The sequence below is a fragment of the Balearica regulorum genome, chromosome 20, assembly GCF_011004875.1.
Source record: "Balearica regulorum gibbericeps isolate bBalReg1 chromosome 20, bBalReg1.pri, whole genome shotgun sequence".
In the NCBI taxonomy this organism is placed as follows: domain Eukaryota; kingdom Metazoa; phylum Chordata; class Aves; order Gruiformes; family Gruidae; genus Balearica; species Balearica regulorum.
The window spans coordinates 4,388,074-4,408,092 of NC_046203.1; the positions used below are offsets into that span (position 1 = coordinate 4,388,074).

The 20,019-nt window shown below is 51.4% G+C and overlaps 1 protein-coding gene across 3 annotated transcripts in view; it reads left to right on the forward strand.

The window, feature by feature from the left end:
* The window catches only part of ADGRD2 (adhesion G protein-coupled receptor D2), a 30,096-nt gene continuing 10,077 nt past the window's right edge, over nt 1–20,019 (forward strand). The window contains exons 1-20 of one of the 3 annotated variants that reach the window (XM_075772440.1): nt 1–484; nt 2,162–2,239; nt 2,327–2,390; nt 3,118–3,348; nt 4,081–4,734; nt 5,383–5,481; nt 5,973–6,058; nt 6,460–6,741; nt 8,067–8,178; nt 8,564–8,698; nt 9,008–9,128; nt 9,907–10,012; nt 10,292–10,347; nt 11,455–11,581; nt 11,693–11,796; nt 12,469–12,571; nt 13,188–13,341; nt 14,104–14,237; nt 14,867–14,982; nt 16,669–16,789. In XM_075772440.1, coding sequence (XP_075628555.1) covers nt 2,192–2,239; nt 2,327–2,390; nt 3,118–3,348; nt 4,081–4,734; nt 5,383–5,481; nt 5,973–6,058; nt 6,460–6,741; nt 8,067–8,178; nt 8,564–8,698; nt 9,008–9,128; nt 9,907–10,012; nt 10,292–10,347; nt 11,455–11,581; nt 11,693–11,796; nt 12,469–12,571; nt 13,188–13,341; nt 14,104–14,237; nt 14,867–14,982; nt 16,669–16,789 — 2,853 coding nt within the window. In that variant the 5' untranslated portion in view covers nt 1–484; nt 2,162–2,191. Of the gene's footprint in view, nt 485–894; nt 1,292–2,161; nt 2,240–2,326; nt 2,391–3,117; nt 3,349–4,080; nt 4,735–5,382; nt 5,482–5,972; nt 6,059–6,459; nt 6,742–8,066; nt 8,179–8,563; nt 8,699–9,007; nt 9,129–9,906; nt 10,013–10,291; nt 10,348–11,454; nt 11,582–11,689; nt 11,797–12,468; nt 12,572–13,187; nt 13,342–14,103; nt 14,238–14,866; nt 14,983–16,668; nt 16,790–20,019 lie in introns of those variants that run through there. The other 2 variants (XM_075772438.1, XM_075772439.1) reach the window with 2 other exon arrangements.

The following is a 20,019-nucleotide window of genomic DNA, read 5'->3' on the forward strand; positions in this document are numbered from 1 at the left end:
AATCACAGGAGCAGCTCTGCTCTGTGAGGCGCAGAGCGCTGCTGGCCCATGGAGGTGGCCTGGACCCTCCAGCCTTCATGTCCTCCCTGGGGCTGCCACGGGCTCAGGCTTGAGGAAACGCCAGAACTCTGAAGCCGCTCTGCGAGGAAATCACACTGGGACACGCTGGAGGTGCCCTGCAGAGCTCCTGCGGGTTTGACTCTGCCTTTCATCCCTGCCCCTGCTCATTGTATCAGCCCGGGTCTTTTCTCTGTCCTCCTAGACATCTCCTCCAGAGCTGACCTGCTCACCGGCGCGCCTGAGCACGCTGGTATTAGACTCCTGCTGCTGTGAGCATCCCCGGGAACTCCCCCACCGCCCGATTTTTCTGCCAAGACCACGTTCCAGATTTCCTGGGAAGCTTTATCGGGGACTTCCATGGAGAACTGATTCCCTGCGAAGATCCCCCCGCGCTGTTCGCACGGGCTGCGGAGCGGGGAGGCTTGTGAGTGCTTCGCCGTTAGCGGGGGCGAGGGCGGCGGGAGTGGGGTGCGCTGGCGGAGCCGCCCCGGGCCGGGGGTGCAGGGGGTGCCCGAGCCCAGCACCGCCCCGGGGACTCGGTGCCTCCGTCGAGGCGCCGCCCGCCCGGCCCAACCCGGCCCCGCGCTGCCGCTGCCCCTTCGTGCCGCCGCGCAGCCCGGCCGTGCCCGCGGAGGGGGGCCCGGCACCGGCGGGGCGGGGGAGCCGCGGAGCCGAGCGGAGCCGAGCGGGGCTGCGGGGAGCGAGGCGCCGGACGGAGGAGGCTGGGCGGCTGGGCGTGCTGCCGGGCGGCTGCGGGGTGCGGGGCGCGGGGTGCGGGGTGCGGGGCGCGGGGTGCGGGGTGCGGAGCGGAGTGCGGAGCGCGGCGCGGGCGCGGTGGCCCCGCGGAGCGGAGCGGAGCGGCCCTGGGAACCCGCTGTCCGTCGGCGCTGCCAACCCCCCGAGCTGTGCTTTGCAGCCCAGCCGGCTCCCGCTGCCAGCCCGGCGCTCGGGCTCGTCCTGCCGGCGGCTCTGCCGGAGGTAACCCCTTCCCCGGGCTCCCCAGTGCGTTATTAGACCCTTGCTGCCGGCTGGATCACTAGGAACTCCCTCGCTGCCCTATTTTTTCTGCCAAGACCGTGTTCCAGATTTGCTGTGGTAGCATCTTCAGGGACATCCGTGGAAAAGTGAAGACCCGGCCCTGGGGCCAGAGGTCGGGGAGCGGGAGGTTGGTGGTGCTGGCCTGCTGGCACGGCGCTAGGCTCTGCGGGCCCGTGGGTCGCACACCGATCGGGTGAGCGCAGAGTCAAACGTACTTCTCCCTAGGGCTTGGAACTGTGCTCTGTGTTTATAAAGTCACTGCTGAACTTTGGAAGACTGTGAATGTGTTTAGAGTCCAGGCTTCAGAACTGATCTTCTTAGTCCCTTTAGCAGCAAAGTGCTTAAATGTGTGCTTGTGCCGTGCACACAGGAGACTCCCATTGAGAGCAAAGAAATTACGGCTGGCAGTGTCAGTGCCAAGAGACAGCGTTAGTCTGTGTTTGCATTGTAGATCACGTTGCTGGTTTCCATGTTTTGTGTCTTTACATACCCCATCTATGACTTTACTAGGTTTTATACAGCCATGCACTCAAGCTTTCCTTCCGCCAGAGCAGAGGTGGTGAGTCCTGATGCTGGGCAGCTCTGCGGGATGGCTCCCTGGTACTGAGCTGCGTGCTCAGACGCTGCTCATGGAGGCTGGATTTACTGCTCTGCAGGATCTGTTCTGGTGCTGTGTTTCTGCGGGCTTAAAAAGAAATGAGAAAAGCTGCCAGTGATTTGACACTGTTTAACAATGCGATTTATGATGGCTTTTTTATTTAGTTAATGCAGATAAAGAGGCTCTGCTAACTTGCCTGTCTATTAATATCACACATCTGTATATGTTTTATGATTAATTATTCTGTATCCTGGAAACAAATGTTAAACTGAGACCTTGAGTTCTTTAAGAAGAACTGAGAATTATTTTGATAGCATACTACCCAGGACAGGTATTTCAGAGAGAATAGTTTTCTCATTTTTGATTCATGACTTTCCAAGGAAAGCAGCTTTGTCTGAGAACTAGCTTTCTGCAGGATGTTTCTGTCTGTGCAGCGCATCTCTAGTAATATTTTGTTTATTGTAGCAAAGGGTGAAAGCTTGCCAGCTGGTCAGCATGTTTAGGAGAGATTTGAGACCTGATTCTTGGTTCTTCAGCTTTCTGGTGAGTTTTATAATAAATTTTATAATTTGAGTATTTGAGGTAATATTAACACTTTATATGAATGTTATAAAACATCCTCTCCAACAGGTCAGTAGTCTGTCCAGGAGTCTCTTTGCCTTTGCACCCCTTGCCAAGAATCAGACTTCTAAAGGTTAGTGTTTTTATCAGCACTTCTGTATGTTTTTATAAGCAATATTCAGCACAGAGAAACAACACTTAAAAAGGTGTCCAGGGGCAGAAACAAAGATAAAGAAACTTTTTCCAATACTATATTTTGTGCCTGAAATTGTATTTGCATAGCTAAATATTTGCTTGACTAGCTCTGAAATTACTGTCTAAAATCAGGTAAGCACTGCTCAGCTGCTAGTCTTTGTGCCGCTGTAACTGCGAACAGAACAGATTATTTTGTGTTTGCAAATTGCATCTGCAAATGCAGAAGTTGGTAGGAGCTGGTAAATGGAGATAAAATGAGAAAATTTGCATGCACATATCTGCTTTGAACAAGGTACCCTGAGGGCAATCCCTGGGCGTACCACAGTGAGCTTTTTCTTCAGACTGAGCTCGGCATGGGTTTGGGTGTCTCACAGAAGTTTGCTCAGCGCCAGCCCTATGCCGGCGATTCAGTTTGTGAGCAGGCTCCAGATGTCCCTCATTTTAAGTCCAGCATAGTCTGGACTTTTCTGTCACACTGTGCCTGCTGAACATCCCAAGGGCTGAATACGGAAATGAGCTCCTGCCTTCAGCTCCTCCGGGGTGCACCAGGCAGTATTAGTAAATGCTCAGGGATGCTGCAAGAGCCTGTCCCCTGTAGTGTACGTGGCACAGGAGAGGGTTGGAGAGGCTTTCTGTTTCTCCAGATTGTGTGTGTCTTTCTCCAGGTTTTGCTCCTGTCACAATTGAGACCTCAAGACACATGTACGAATATGTGGCCACTGCTTTGGACTGGTGGCATGCAGACAGATACTGTGAACACCACTTTGCTCAATTGCTGTTTGAACCCCAGGACAGTGAGCAAGCTTCCTTTAGCAATCTGCTGCAGTCCCACCACATCAGAGGCTCTGTCTGGCTAAACGAAAGGGATGGTGTCCTGCACAAACTGAAATGGAGACGTGAGTATAAGTGGGCTTGGACTGTTTGGAGACATGTTCACTGCTGGATCTTTTTCATCTGAAAAATTAAACTGACTGGAAAAGGTGCCACTCATTTTTTTATTGTCACTGTGGTAACACCTAGAGCCTCCAGTCACAAGGTGGGACTGACAGAACAACAGTGATCCCAGCACATCAGCCACCCGATCACTGTCAAGATGTTTTAATGCATTGCAGCAGCGGGGAGTTGCAAAGGGGCTGCTCTGCTCTGTCCTCCTGAGCCATCTCCCTGTGGAGCAGGTCTGGCTTTCCTCAGCCTCACCGTTGGTGACCTGCGGGTCCTGCAGAGCAACGATGTTAGAGATGGGACCAGGGGGACGGGCGTTCCCCAGCAGCAAGGCACCGCATGGCAGATGCCTCAAAGGCGTTATTTGGCTATGCTCTTGGTTGCTATAGCATGGGATGCTTGGGAACATGCTGTTCCTTCCAGATGCATTTGCTAGAAACCTAAGTTTCTCTGAATTACACTTGCTGAAATGATGCAATCTCAGCTCGCCTGCCTTCCTGATCCTCTCCAGGCACAGGAGAAGCGGAAGCCTTGCTGCATGCTTACAGGATGTCCTTGCCTGCAGGGTCCATGAGTTCTTGGCTTGAGTAGGAAGCAAATGAAAATGATGGTTTCATCCCAGCGGAAGATGAGCAGGCTTTGGCCCATGCTTCTTCCTTTATGCTGGCTAGAATTTCTCCTTCTAGGGGACCACATTGTACCAGTCCTGGTGTTCGGAGACAAAACAGACACAAAATACGTGAAGGTGCTCTCTGACTTCCCAGCACTGCCTGCTGTCACAGCCTGTGCCCACCTCCAGTGGGACACCAGGACCCAGGAGATCGCTACCATCTTCTCCTATGCTGTGCCGGCTTTTATTAATGAGTTCCAGCTCCGTGGCTTTGTTGACGAGGAAGGCTTTGTTCGATTTGCTCTCATAGTCCACGGGCACCATTCCCCATACCTGCCCATGTTCCGTGCTGATGGACAGTGGCATCACTTCTGTGTGACCTGGCAGCAGGAAAACGGGACCTGGGCCATCTATGCTGACGGTAAAAGGAGGGCATCAGCCAGCGGTTTGTGTGCTGTGGGGCCCTCTGCCCCCCAGGCCATCTATGGCCAGGGGACTTTCATCATTGGGCAGGATCAAGATTCACTGGGAGGCACCTTCAGGGAGAAAGAGTCCTTCAGTGGGAACATCACCGACTTGCACATCTGGCAGAGAGTCCTCAGCACGGAGCAGATTGAGAAAATTCGGTCATGTTGGGTGGTAGAGCAAGACCTTGTATTTGGGTGGAGCTCCAACGCTCTGGAGGTTGAAAGCACCGTTCAGCAAGTGACCGCACAGTTTCTTTGCCCAGGTAAGTCTGATTCCCCTCGCTGCTTCAGCTCCCTCCTGCAGCAGGGGGTCAGCACGCAGGGACTGTCCGAGAAGCAAGGGAATTTGGTGCAGTTTGTGGAATGATGCTTCTCCTTCAGGAAGGGAAGCGCAAGTAGATTCAGAGCTGGGCTGGGCAGTTTCCAAATCGTACTTAAAGGCACGGTCGTCACTAAGCCCTTGGCCATTGAAGACCCCTGCCATGACCCTAGCAAACACAGCTTTTCAGATGTCCTGGGCTAATGACAGGCTTTCTCTTTTACTGAGAGAAATGGCTTACTTGTCCGTGATGCTGTTTCCTGGGGTTTGCACACCCCATGCTTGGATGCTCTGCTGGGAGGAGGGATCTGTCTCTCAGTCAGCCTGGTGTGACATTACTGATAAATCACTGACCTGGCACTGCCACCTCCTCTGGGTTGCCCCCGGAGGGTATTTACCAGGCCCATTGGAAGCAGTTTCTGAGCCCAGTCCCTGCTCTGGCTCAGCAGGGGCAGGGGGAGCTGCTTAAGGAGCAGTTCGCAGCTTTTGTCTTCAACGGGGCTGGTGGGTTGCTTGCAGGAAACGTGATACCTGCTTGGGGATGGCATGTCTCTGGGGAACGTGGGCCTCCTGTTTGTGTGTGTTTCCACAGGGCCTGTTGAGGAATGCCGAGTTTTTGAAGTTGGCAGCAGTGGATTCAGTTACACATCTTGTTTGCAGTCTTTGCCTTTCATCTGTCGCTACAGAAAGGGTACAGCATCTGTTATTTATTTATTCGTTACTTCCACAGCATTCACTCCTGGAGGTCCTAGCTAGGATGATGGCCAGTGATGGGGAGGCCTCGTGTCTGCTCTGAAGAGATCGCATGCAAAACATGGTGTAGCTGTGACTTTGCTTCAGTTGCACGCACTCTGACAGGTTATTTTGCTATTCTCCAGTTAAGCAGTGCTTGTAGATGTTACGTGGCTGCTGGATGTAATGCTGCAGAGTGCCTCCCAATCCAGGCATCTCCAGACTCGTTGGCCAGGGGGACATGGGGAAGAGGCAGAAAAGAAGTGTTAGACTGTGTCTCCAGATGGGATCTTGTACTAGAAATAAAATACAGCTGTGAAGTCTTCTTGTCCTGGCTGTCCTACAAACTTCCCCACCATCTGAGGACCGTTCCCCAGGCTTTGAACGTGGCATGTGTTAACCACGCCACTAGACACCACAGCAATGGTTATGCTTTTCTTTTATTCTCAGATGCGTACTGGCAACTGAAAAAAGCTCAGTTGGAATCCAGCCATTCGCTTACCAGCCGTGTGAACACACTTGCAGAGAGGATTGTGGTGAGTCCTGCGACCCCAGCAGTGGCAGCTGACACCGGGAGCAGGCAGGAGCTGTTGGGGTGGACTTGCTGGCACCTACTGGTGTTTGGGGTCACTTTGGCAGAAGTTATGCCTGTGGCCTTTTCTGAGCTGCTGTCGGAGAGTGTGGCCAATACAGCTGTAACTCGTGCTATGATCAAACAAGCAAAGTGTTGCCTCAGGTTGACTCCTCTCACTGAGGTTGACTTGCTGGACAAGAGAGTTCAAAATGTCAAGGCAAATCTCCTTCCCCTAAGATATGTCTGGCTGGCCATGCAGGTGTCCTCACACCAGCAAGGACATGCAGGGCATTGCCAAGGCGTAGCTGATGATCAGGCAGAATCAGGGCTCAGCACTGAACTAAACCATCTTTTCCATGGCAGATTCCTGAGAACATCTTCACAAGTGATGTCCAAGACATGAACCTCTCTGTTGCTCTTGGTGCTCTTGATGTCTTGGCAACTGTTCTGAGGGAAGGAGAGACACCTGTGCTGGAGTCATCTGACCTCCTTATGGTGCTTCAATTACTAAAGCAGGTTTCTGATGTGGAAGTCCAGGAGGGAGAGGAGCTGGAGATGTTGGAGCAGTTGGGCCAGTATTACGTGGAAGTGACCGAGTTAATCTTGGAAGAGCAGAATGTTGAAACATGGTCATCAGTCAGCCAGGTAACGGTGTCACCAGCAGTCTGGCTGCTGTGTGCCACATCTGTTCATCTTGTGTGTGCAGCTCCTTGGCCTGCTGTCTGACCACAGGCTGAGGACCTGTCCTTGCATGGTCACATCTAGCCTTTCTGGCTGTATTCTGGAGCTTGTGAAAACGCAGCAGGCATGGGTACAGAGCATGTTTGCCAGCTCAGATAAGGGCCAGCTGTCTCACTGTCGCCTCATTTTTTGGCAGTGCAAACAAGTTTTTCTGCAAACAAGTGCAGTCAAGTGGTGCCTTCCTTGCAAACCCCTCCAGTGGTTGTCTCAGCTCTCTTCAAGCTACTCCACTTTGTCAGCCTGGATTTACAGGATTACACACAGTTTGCAGATTCCCGGTGCTTTGTGGATTCCTTGCTCCCACACCCTGCTGTCTCTGGCAGGGCAATGCCCTTCACTTATGGTTTGTTGTATTTTCCATGGGTGAGCTGCCAAGGAGCTATCTGTCATCAGCCCCCATGCTGTTCACAACACCGTCAAGCTTTGTGTGAGGGATTTCCATCATCCCACCGCCATCAGGATTTTCTCCGTTGGCTTCTTCCTTTCTCACACGGGTCTTTTGTGTCTGTTGCATGGCCTGCGCTCGCCACCTGTCTCTGGGAGATGTGTGACAGCGTCTGGCCTGGCCAGCACTCCAGGAACGAAGCCAGGGACCTCCAGAGACGAAAGGATGCTGAATAGTTCAAGTTTACCTCATCGCTTAGAGTCGCTTAGGTCTCCGTGGCCACAATTACTCACAGCTTCTCGATAGTGGCATAAAACCAGCTCTGACCCAGTTTAGCTGGTGCAGCAGATGTATCTGCTGAGGGAGAAAGGGTTTGAGTTTGTGTACTACAGGGATGGCACTTCTGCTGCCCAACACACGTAGACCCTTGAGTAACGGGGTTGGTCCCCAGCTACCAGCTGTGGCATCTATTTTTGCGTGAAACCTTTTCCAGGAAGAGAGGATGGTTGTTCTACAGCTTTGCAAAAATCAGGAGTCAGGTCTAAAAAAATCAGTACTTTCTCTACAGAAGCTTATTTAGTTATTTATTTCCATGCTGGTTTAATAGCTTTTTATAAAGACCAGCAAGTTTTTATCTCATTGCCAGTCTTATCTCCAGTGCTGAAGTAACTGGGAACATCCTTTATTGAAGAAATTAAAAAAAAAAAAAAAAGTGAAGCAAAAGTTTGAGTCCCAACTTCTCTTTTCTGCCAAGGACCAAGCATTTCAGAAAACTCCGTGAGCTGTGGGAAGTGTGAGCTGGCAGTGCAGGTCCTGATCTCCATTGCTGTCTCTGTGTTTGCAGGTTATCGGAGGGCCCATGACTGTTGTAGAGCTCTGCGACAGAATGGTGTCACACTTGGCCCCACTGCTGACTGCAGGGAGGACGAAGATCACGGTCCAGCATGGGAGTGTCGGTGAGTGGCACTGGCAGAGCTTGGGGAGAGTGTCTCACCAGGACACAGCTTAGTCATCCCATCTGGTTCCCAGTCCAAGTCCCCTCCTGGCACCTCTCCTCCTCTGGTTCATCTGTTGCTAACCCGATGGCCTTCTCCCCATTTCCTTCCTGCAAAAGTGTCAGAGCGTGGGAGACATCTCTCACACTGTGGATTGTAAGAGGATTGTAAGAAACTTTTGGGTCCAGGAGACAACCTGAGCACATAGTTTGCACTGAAAGGGATCTGACTGCTGCTGCTGTGAGTCCTGGCCAGGGTTATAATGTTCTTGTGGTACTTTGCTGTAGCAGTAGCTCTGGAGGAAGGCTGAACCCTGGTTCAGTACCTGATTTTGCCCCTTCCACAGGGATGGAGGTCAGGAAGCTGGAGCTGAGCAGGCAGGAGCTGAGCAGTGAGGTCTACCTGGTCCAGAGCCCTGAGAAGGGCAGGCATGACCTCATTGAAGTTCCTGCAGAAGAAATGCAAAGACTGAAAGCCAGAGGTAGGTTATGATGCCTGTACTTCCCTGGGTCTCCCCATGGCACTTATGCATCATCTTCCCTAATGGCAGGAACTCTTTACCCTGCACCCGTGGTCTGGAGAAATGTGGGGAGGAGATGCCCTTGGTGAAAGGGAGATGGGCTGTGGGGGAGAGTTTATGTACAGCCTCTCTACGGGCACAGCGTGGATCTGCGGGTGCCTGGGACCTCCAGTATCACCCCCCCCAGATTAAAGCAGTGGTGCTGAAGCAAGGGCTGTTCAGAGCTGCCGTGTGCGCCTGCACCCATCCTGTGATGCTCTCTCTGTGCAGGTCTCCACAGAGTCACGGTGAAAAACATGTGGTTTGGCTATGGCTCCCTGCAGCGATGCCTGTCCAGCGCTGGCAGCAGTGCTGTCTTCCAGGACACGACTGCTTCTGATGGAGGGCAGAAGTGAGTGAAACAGCCCCCCCTGCACCCAGGGCTGCCCCCTTAGCACCGCAAGAGAATTCATTTCAAAGTCTGTGCCGAATCTCTCAGTGCCTCTATTTTGGGGTCCCCTCCACCCTGCTCCATCCCGTCTCTTTTGTCCTTGTCCCCTGCTTTCTCCAATCTGCGTGTTGTGACCGGACAACGGAAAGGGGGGGTCAGTGCTTTGTGGGGGCAGAGCCCCTTGGCACACCTTGGCCTGCGCTGCGCGGTGGGGCTGCCTGCGTGCCGTGATGTACCGCGGGGTCCCCTCTGCGTGCTTCTGGTTCTCCTGGGATTATCTGCCCTGCTGGGGCGGGACACGGACACGGAGCCTGCGGGGGCTGCTCGGGGTCCCCTCGGGCCGGGACAGAGGCCCCTGGAGCCGGGGTGGCCCCCGGAGGGGCGGGGGGCAGCGCCCTGCTGCTCTCGGAGCTCTCTGAACACTAGGTGGGGGTGCAGCCCGCACATCCAGCGCACGCCCCGCTCCTTCAGCCGTTGTGCTGCTCAGCTGCCGGCCGCTGGGATGCCCCAGTGCCGCATCTGTAGGTCACCTCCTCGGTCACGGGGCAGCGGTGGTGGTTTCTGGTTGTCAGGTAATCTGAGGCACCTTCTGCCCTGTGCCCAGGCCCTTTGCTGGTGGCACTGAAGCACTCCAGAAGTGGCTCCGGATCTCTCCAACTGTCTTGTATAACGTGAGAGCCTGTTTTCTGAGCGCATCTTGTGGTTCCTGTGCCTGTGAGCAGCATGCTTTCCCTGACAGGTACCTGAGCACCACGGTGGGCACTGCTGTGATCTCATCCGCTCTGCTCAGCGACTACCAGGAGATTAGCACCTCTGTGCACTACCGCCTGCAGCACCGCGTCCAGGTACCCTGAGGAGGGGCCGTGCTTCCCAGCCGCCTTCCCCGCCAGCAGCATCACGCAGCTTGACTTGGCAGGCTGTGCCCAGCCTCAGCACCAGGCCCCCAGAGGTCCTGGACTTAGGGGTGTCGTGTGCCCAGGTCTCTCTCCTTGACTCCCGTTTCCTTGGGGAGGTGTTCGTCCTGTGCTGACAGACCTTGTTGCAGCCTAGTGAGTGAACTGCATCAGTCTGCATACAGTACATGTCTGGCTGTGTAATCTCTTCTTCTCCCTCTCTGCCTGCAGGACATACCCAGTAAGCTGGTGGGGCCCATCTGCGCCTTCTGGAACTTCAGCCTCAGGTGCCTGGTTTCAGTTCGGCTCCCCAGATTTATGAGCTTTTATTTCCTCTGGAAAACCAAACATAATGATATAAGTGTAATGGTAAGAGTAGGGATCTGTAACGCTTTGCCTGCTTTGCATGCTGGCATCCTCTATCTGCTGGAGCAGGGTGCTCTCCTGGGAAGATTTCCTTTGGAAAAGTCACTCACAAGCAAGTGACCTTTAATGAGGTATATACAACTAAAATGGAAAGCCCTAGTTAATTATGATTGTTGCCTGCAACAAAGAAGAGTTGGTCCAAGATATATAGCCCAACGGACATGCAGGACTCCCAGCCTCATAAATACTGCTTGGCATGGAGTGTTTTTGCTGAATGTCACCGCAGTGAGAGCACTGTGACTGTGATATATTATGGATTGGTAATTAAGTCGTTCAAGTGCAAAAAAGACCTCCTTACAGTCCCAGTCTTGTAACAGGCATGGATCAGTTTGGGGAAGGTGGGAAGAGGGTGGTTTCGGAAGCAGCGGGTTACTGCACACAGAGTTCCACTAGCCCTGCTCTGAATTTGACCTTCCCGTGGTGCTGGGGCAGGCTCAGAGGGGCAGTGCTGCCAGTGAGGACAGAGCTGACCCGCTGCAGCCTTGGTCCCTGCACAGGGAATTCAGACCTGGAGCTTTGCTGGCTGCCCGGGCAGCAGAGAGCCGCTGGCTGCCTGAAGACAGGCTGTCCTGTCCTGAAGATCAGGAGTCTGGTGGAGCTGCACGGGGTACCTGGCAGGCCAGGGTGATGGAGACGACGTGCCTGGTCCAGTGGTGCTCTCAGTGAATGCGCTGCAAAAGGAGCTCTTCCCAGACCCATGCAATTACTGAGTTCTCTTTAAAGCAGTGATTAATGCGCACATTGACACTAGACCTGTTTTCTTGTGCATGCCTGGTGGATAAGGCAAATCTGCTGAGACACAGGATGAGCCAAAGGGAAGTCCATATGAAGACCTCTCTCTGATACCCTCTTCTTCCTGCTTTCAACTCTGCTTCTTCTGGGAGAATTAAATTTCCTTAATACCTTGGCTTTCTGTTGAAGTGGATGGTATTTTCTATGTGTTTTCTCTGTTTTTTGCTGCATGTTAGCCCAGATGCTGGTGGGATGTGGTCCACAGCTGGCTGCTCCGTGGTGACATCTCTCCTGGATTCCACTGCCTGTTTTTGCAACCACACCACGAATTTTGCTGTCCTGCTGCAGGTGTACGAGATGCAGGTAAGTGAGGAGCTTTCTCTGCCGCTTTGTGGGGTGGATGCCAGACCGGCGAGTAGTCTGTGGTTAATTTGTGGGGGGGTTGTGTCTCCTGTTGTTTCATGCTTGGAGCAGAGGACCACCAAGGAGGAGCTCACACTGCAGACTTTGACTTTTATTGGATGTGGAGTTTCCTTCTGTGCCTTGATAGTTACCTTCATTTTATTCTTGGCAGTTGGGTAAGAAAAGTCCAGGCACTTGTAGCCTTCTCTGTATTTTTTGTTTGATATTTTGCTTCAGAACAAGTATACAAACAAGGTATCCTTTGTCAGTGTGGGGTGATGCAGGTGTGTGGGGAGAGGCTGGGGAGCTGCACTGGTGGTTGGTAGTGGAGGGGAGGGAGGGCAGTGGTTGTCGTTGGCTGGGGAGGGGGTGCGGTGCTGGTTGTTTCTCTGGAGATGCTGGTTTGAGCTGCGTGCACACCGGAGTGACCACGGAAAGATTTTTATCAATGACCAATAATGTTTACTATAAAAGCTGCTCTGCTACAGTTCTTTTTTATAAAATAAATGGAGCAAAGACTATTTCTTCAATTGCCAGCTCTTCTGTGTCACTTGGCAAGCACAGCAATCTGCCTTGTGAGCAGGGCAGTGGCTCCCTCCACCTCCTCCTCGCTGCCCGTTCCTTGGAGCACTTGCCCAGGTCTGAGCAGCCGTACCCGCGCGTGTCCCCGGCACCAAGCGCTCGCACAGCAGGGCAGTCCCCTGCCGCATTTGTCTGTCGCCTGTGCAGTGAGTAGCAGAGAGATGGCAGGTCACCCGGGCAGGTCTGCACAGCCCAGCAAGGACTAGTGAGAACACGTGCACCCTTTCATTTGACGGCAGCTGAGGGCTTCCTCTCTCCTTCCTCAGTGTCCCCAAGAGTGAACGAACAACCGTGCACAAGAACCTGATCTTTGCACTAGCTGCAGCAGAAGCTCTGCTCATGTTCAGCGAACTGGCCAAGACCAACCAGGTAAGCTCACCAGAAGGCGTCCTGTTCGGCCAGCCAGACTGGGCCTGCGCAAGCATTATTGTCAGAGCAAACAGAACAGAAGTGTAATCCCTTCCATTAATGTTTCAGTAATTACCTGTAACTTGCATCTAGGAAAGGATTGTGTCTCTGTGTTGGGTGATATGCATATATGCATTGTGCAATGTGTCAGGGAAATTCACCTCTTTTTTCTGACAGTTTGTTGCTGACAAAAAATCCTTCAGGAAATGTAAGTAGTTATAAAACAGCAACATAAGTTCTGTCCCTTTCTGTGTCCTCTTCCACATCCCAGGGCTGGATCAAGCAGCTCTGAGATGAGAGACCTGCAAGAAAAGTCCAAGAACAGCAGAAAAAGATGTTATCAGTTCCCTCTTCTGTGGTTTGAATGGTCACACAGATGAAATGAGTGTGAGCTGCAGCAGTTGCTATTCATGTGCTGCAATTTTAAGAACTCTTCCTGGTGCTTGTGGATGTTTAAATATATTTCTGCACATTCTGCAGCATAATTTGCAGGTTGCTCCCTTCCTCCTGACCACAGACACTCAGAAGCTCCCAGAGGACTCCTCCTGAACCAACGTGTGATTTCTTTTCTCTCCAGGTGGTGTGTTTCATGGTCACGGCCTGCCTTCATCTCTTCTTCATGGCAGCCTTTTCGTGGATGCTGGTAGAGGGGCTTCTCCTGTGGAGCAAAGTGGTAGCAGTTAACATGAGTGAAGACAGGAGAATGAAGTTCTACTATGTGACAGGCTGGGGTACCTACAACGTCTCTGCATTGGGCGCTCAGAAAGATGTGTCAATTCTTGGTCTAGCAAAAGTTTCGATAAGAGAGATTCCCAAATGTTTGGTTTGATTCAATGTGAGAGCTGGGTGCCACTGCTCTGCAGAGCCTTTCTTACTTTTATGTGTCAAACTGCCAGTCTTAGAATATAAATTAAAAAGCATTTCTGTTGTTTTTGTAAATCTAAGAGTTCAATACAAAAAATGGAGGAGGAAGTTTATGCTAAGTTCTTGTTCTTCGAGAGCATTACTACTGTCTGATAGTAATTACAATATAAATATGTTCCTGACTAAGCACTCTTTATTCTGAGTGAGCCCTTTAGGGACATAGAAGTCATTTGAATAAGCTGAGTTTTATATCACTTTAGGTCAGCACTCCTTGCAAAACACACACCTAGTTGGACATTGGGCAACTAATGCAAATATTTTGGATTGTTTTGCTTTTGATTGTCCATTTTGTTAAAAAAGCAATCTAAGGAGTAAATTGCTTTGATCAGGACTTGGAATGCTTTATACCTAGGAGAATGATGCTGACAGCGTATAAATCTGGTCTTGCAGAGCCGGGACGGATTTCAGCTGCAGTAAATTGATGTTGCTCATGGGGTTTCAGAGGCTAAGCTGGCTCACACCAGAGCGTGTCTGGTCATGGGGGTTTTGAAGCAATTGTCTAGAGCACAGCTGACCTGCGTGGGTCATCTCTGCTTTTCCTGGAGTTTAATATGTGTGTTTTTCTGCAGGCCTTCCAGTCGTTATCGTGGGTGTGACCCTCGCAACTTCCTTTAACAAGTATGTGGCAGACAACCATTGCTGGCTGAATGTTCAGACCAACGTCATCTGGGCCTTTGTTGGGCCTGTTCTCTTCATCCTGGCCGTAAGTGCCAAAACCTGCCGGGAAGGTGTGATTCCTTCGTGTCTGGTTTCAGGAAAGCATTGCAGAGTCAGGGGTGTCAGTGCTTCTCTAGCTAAGGTGCTTGCTCGTGGGGTTCATAGTGCCTGCTGCTTTTGGAGACCTTTTGTTATGCTTTATACTTTCACAACACCTCTTTAACCAAAGTAGCTGTTTGATAGAAAAAAAGTGCTTTAAGAAAATTTTGCTGACCAGTTCTTGTATTGGCTGTTAAATTAGGAATGTAGATAAATGTGTAGGTTGACTGTGACATTGCCTTAACTAGATATCTGATTGTCATATGGGAACATCTACATGCCTGAAGTAGTATCAGTACCATCAGACAGCATAGTAGCAGAAAAAGGTGCAGTATTTAAGGGGTCCAGAGTAGACACTTAACACGAAAGACATTCTGTAGGAGAAGTTTTGGGATAAGTTTTATAGACTTCGTGTATGTGTGGATAACTCTATGAAGTATTTTATTCACTGCTTTCTCAGGAGTGATACATTTCTCCCCAAGTTCTGACAGTTACTCAGTTCCCAGCAGAAAAGACTCACCCCACTGTAGTTGAGGTTACAGAAGGTTACTGGGTCTGATGGCTCTTCTCTGACAGGTGAACACCTTCGTGCTGTGCCGGGTGGTGATGGTGACTGTGTCCAGCGCTCGCAGGAGATCGAAGATGCTGACACCCAACAGCAGCCTGGAGAACCAGATTGGAATACAGATATGGTGAGCAGGGAAGGGGCTGGTTTTCCCAGCCGTGGCTGCTCGGGCTATGAAATGGTGGAATTACTGTTAAGCTGAGAGTCTTTGCCTTGGCGAAGTGAAAGACCATGAGTTGGGGGAGTCAGGGCAGAAAGGATTTTTCTGCTCCAGGGTCACTGTGCATCTCCCAGAGGTAGTCTGTCTGCTCTGATGTCTATGCCACTGAGAAGCCCAGCCAGCACTTTCAGCCTGGGGAACCCGGTGCTGGACTCCATGTGCACTCGCACTCCAAAATCTCAGCACTTTGGGACGAGAGACCCTTCGCAGTGCCTGCTGAAAGCAAAGCTACCCTGGGCCCATTGGCATCACCAGGAGCAACAATTTGAGTCTGGGAATGGCCGGTGTGAGCATCCCCATCATCTGCAGTGGTGTCGTGTGTGTGGGAACGCAGGTGACACTGCTGAAACTGCTGTCTGCCCCTTTGCTAACATCAGCCCGCTGTGCTGCTAAGCCCCTTGTTGGCAGGCATGCAGATGTCCTGTAGAACATCACCGTAGGGAAGTGAGGTAGCAGCTTGGGGTGTTTCAAGGAACCCAGGGACCCAACTGAGTTCCCAGTTTCCATGGAGTTTTATAGAGCTCTGAGCAACAGAAGCAACTCCGTTTCGCAGAACGTTGCAATTTGAAGGGGTCATGACTGAATTTGTCTCATCCCCAACCCTTCCTTAGCACTTGTGTGTGCCCCGCAGAACGATGCCAGCTGTAGAGAGTGCAGGAGGGTTGGCTATTTGCCACTATAAAAAGCATTTTCTGTACGAGTTTGGGACTTGGTGGACTGAAAGTAACACTGATAGGGATTACAGTCATGGTGAAGGAGAGGCAGTGTGGACTTCTCTAATCAGTCAATATAGAGAGACCTCTAAAAAACTGCTGTTTGAGTAATTTCTTTATCATTCTCTGTGAATCTTTATTGTTGTTAGCTGGCGCCGAATACCCCTGCTAGACACGCATTGTTCCCCTGTATCATAAATAAATTTTCCCAAATTTACAGAAGCACAAAGATAGGGCATTGTTGGAGGGCAGGGTGACATCCATATGCTAATAAAACAAATACAGAAGTCCTCCTTGTAGCAGCAATTTTGGGGAAAATAACTGTTTTCTCATGGCTAATGACGTCAAAGAGCTTCCTTCTTGCTAACTCTCAGTGATAAATAAAGAACAGGGCTGGCACACGGGGGGCTGGGAGGTGAAATATTTGGGTTTTCCCCTCTCAACTGATTTTGTTTGCAAAGGAATTTGTTCCATAGCTCCCATCTTGGTTGCCTCTTGGTGGACATGTTGTTTGAAAGGCACTTGCTGGGGGAGGAGAGCTGTCTCCAGCATGGAGGCAAGGAAAGTTTCTTCTAAACTGCAAGATAGAGGCCAGGGTGCTCCTAAACCCATGGAGCTCTTTCCACGGCAGATCCACTTACGTGCTCTGTAACCTGGTGCAAGATGCCCCAGGCAGATTATGGCGAGACCCTGGGCAGGGTTTGTAGAGCCAGGAAGGACTTTGGCAGGTTGGGGCACTTTGCCACGAGACCCTGGGCTCAGGGATATGGGGCACAACAGGGACCCCCATGGAGAGCTGGTGGCTGGGTGGTGGGTGCCAGTGCCCAGTGTTTCAGCTTTGAAATGCACCCAGGTAAACCTGAGCTCTTCTTCCTGACAGGGCCACGGCCAAGCCCATTCTGGTGCTGCTGCCCGTGCTGGGGCTGACCTGGGTGTGTGGGGTCCTTGTCCACCTCAGCATCATTTGGGCCTATGTCTTCATCGTGCTGAACTCCCTCCAGGTGAGTCCTGTGCCAGGTGGATCCTCATGTCACAGCCAAGCAGGTATCTGCCATTTCTTGTGCTTCCGTGTACTCTCCCTGTCCTAATAGTCAGGGATGTTTCTCAGCTCTGAAGCCAAGCCCAGCTTTCCTCAGTCGCTGTGCTGTTTTGTCTGAGGAAATTGAGTTCATGCTCCCAAGACAGGAAATACAGCCTTGGAGACCTTGTTCTTCTAATGGTCCTTCAGCACCAGTCTCTGGAGTGTCTTACTGGTGCCACAGCTTTCCAGTTCAAATCTTGTTTTTCACGTTAGATTTTTTGACGTTAGCATGGTTTCCAAATTACACTTACAAACTGGCATGCTTGTAGGGAACTTCATCAGTTTTGATTCGGTCATTTAATGGATAATTGTGTGTTCTAGGATGAGTGTTTGTCATCTAGTTCACGTTCATACATACTTAGAGGTTGTGTCCTAAGAACCGTACAGGCAGAACCACCTTCCCTTTGCCTGGAAGTCCGCTTTATTGCAGGGAGATGAGAGGAGAAGGATTAAGAATCAAGGACTGAAAATCTTTACCCCTAAAATCTGTATTATCTGCAGCCATGCAGCTGCTCCGCAGGGATGCTTCCAGTGCCCAGTGAGAGCTGCACTGGAATCTGATGGGGTGAAGGAGTGTTAGGTGGAACAGACTGCGATGTGGGCTGCTGATCAGAGCCTCGCACGGGGAGGCTGGAAGTGTGAGTGCTGTTTCTAGCTCTGACTTGCAAGACCTTGGGTGAGTCATGTCATCTTCTTCAGCCCCTTCATTCTTCTTCAGGTAGCATCTGGCTACATTTTTAAGGCTGTTTGCTTGCCTTGGTGTCTTCCAGGGCCATGGCTGTGACTCCTGAATGCTAAGTGACTTCAGAGTCATGTTGTTAATATGTTAGTATTAACAGGGATCTCTGTAGGGCACAAAGTGACCCTGGTGTATAAAGCTATACTTAATATTTGCTTCCAAGTTTACTGGTTTCATCAAAAGACTTTAAAGTTTTAACCATCTATGTGGTTAAGAGAGCAAAGCCAATTTTATTAGTCACAGCAGCCAGGAGTGCTCAGGTCTGCATGGAGATAGGACAGTTCCCAGGACCTCAGGATATCTGAAACTCAGGGACACATGGTGACAAAAAGTCCCAGCACATGTGCTTGCCACCTGTGATGCAAAGCATCAGCCCCCTTGTTGGCGAAAGCTTTCCTCGAGAGAAAGCAGCTGTAGATGGAGCTAGAGAAGCACTGAACACCTCTGCTCCTGACAGTCCCAAGGCTGAACACCCCTGCTCCTGATGGTCCCAACGCTGAACACCCCTCCTTCTGACAGTCCCAAGGCTGAACACCCCGCTCCTGACGGTCCCAAGGCGGCTGGTGCCTCTGCAGGTGGCGGTGGGAGGGAACCGGCCAGGGAACCACAGGGACTTGGCCAGCCCCTGGGGCTGAGACTATGCCGGCACAAATAGCGCCTGGGTTACCCACGCAGTCACTCCTGTCCCTTTGCACTGGGTATTGACGGGTACACTTTTCAGAGTCCCTTGCCCAGTGCTTGAGGACAAATCCTACTCCAGGGGATCCAAGTCAAGAGAGCAACGGGGTATTGCCCTCCAAACCATTGGGATCCAAAGAGTTCTCCACCTATCTCCCTTTTTTTCGTTGGATGCAACAGAAAACGGCCCCCACCATGGCTGTCACGTATGGAGCAGCAGAGTTCACAATGCTCCCTCTGGCATACTTGGCCAGTTTCAGTGTAGCATTGGCCCAGCTCTCCAAGGGTGAAATGCAGGCGTTATCACCACGTGCACAAGATGGGTGGTTACTCCAGGGATGTTCTGCCTGTGGCTGGCGCCGGGCCAGCGGCCGGGTGCTGCTCACGCACATCCGTCGGCTCTCAGATGGGATGTTCCAAGGCCAGACAAGGACCGCCTCTCCACATCTCTGCTATTAAGGATATCAGAAGGGTGGCAGGACGCCTGTCCTAACTGTAATTAAATATAGCACCCGTTGTCCTTGCCTCCTCATGCCATGCTTAGGTTATTGAGCAGAAGAGAACTCCAGGCTCAGTGCTGTGAAGAGATGAGGTGAGCAGAGCTGAGAACAGCCCCAGCGTCTTTTCATTCACAGAAAAAAAAAATATTTCTCAGCTTGGGTGAACTCCATCAATACCAGTGGGGAGGCAGAACAGAGCACAACATCCCAGCACCATCCTGACCGTCTCTGCCTTGCTTCAGTGTTCGTGCTGTAAAAATATGAGCACGTATGTTACACTAGAGAGGTCCTGTTGAGGACCTTGGGCTTGGATAGCCTTCAGGAGAGCTGCTTTCCAGTAGCACTCAGACCTGCTCTTCCCTCTGTAACCTGGCACTGGAGAGGAAAATCCCACGACAAGTTCCCTGGTTCAGTGACTGCTGATACCCCTTGACCATGGCCTGACAATGTCAGTGTCCAGCCTACGTCCTCCAGAGCTCACTCAGCCGTTGTTTCATCACTAGTGGCAGCAGAGGGGCTGTGGGATGCTGGCTGTTGTAACATGGATGCTAGGCATATGGGGTTTTGAGAGACAAGGAGTAACTCCTGAAATGAATAAATGTGTCCTCTGGATGATATATCTCCTGAGACTCTCTCTCACAAACCATGACAATGTCCACCTTGGGTGAGATAGGAGCTGAGGTGTTTGCTGCATCAGGATTTGTTTTCTTCCCTTACTTTCTAAGTTATTGCTGCTTTTGTTCTTTCTCCTAAAGCTCAGTAGGAGCCGTGACTGTTGTGTGGACAGACAATCGAGGGTTTGCCCATGAATATGCTGTGCTTGTTTGCCTCTGTCCCTTTATTACCAAGTTCAGGTTAATTTGCAGATTACCACAGAAGAGAAATGCTGGTGGGAAGCTGGGGTTGAGAGAAAGCAGGGACAAACCCATCCCATTTCAGCCCCTTTGCTGACTGTCTTATGTATCGCCTTGGAATTTCCTTTAAGGCCAGCGTGCTTCTTCATATGCGAGTCTTGTGCAGGAAGGTTTTGCTGCTGTGGTTGTTTGTTTGTTTGACTGCTTTCTGTTTATCTGCGGAAAGCAAAGCCTGTCTTCAAGGTTACTCTGTGCGTCGACACCAAACATGACAACTCCTTCTCCAGCCAGGCAGCACAGCAATTCAGCCGAGAGACTGAAAAGCCACCCCAAGCGCTGCTGTGCCGGAGGTGGCCGCGGTGGCTGTCCCACAGGTTGG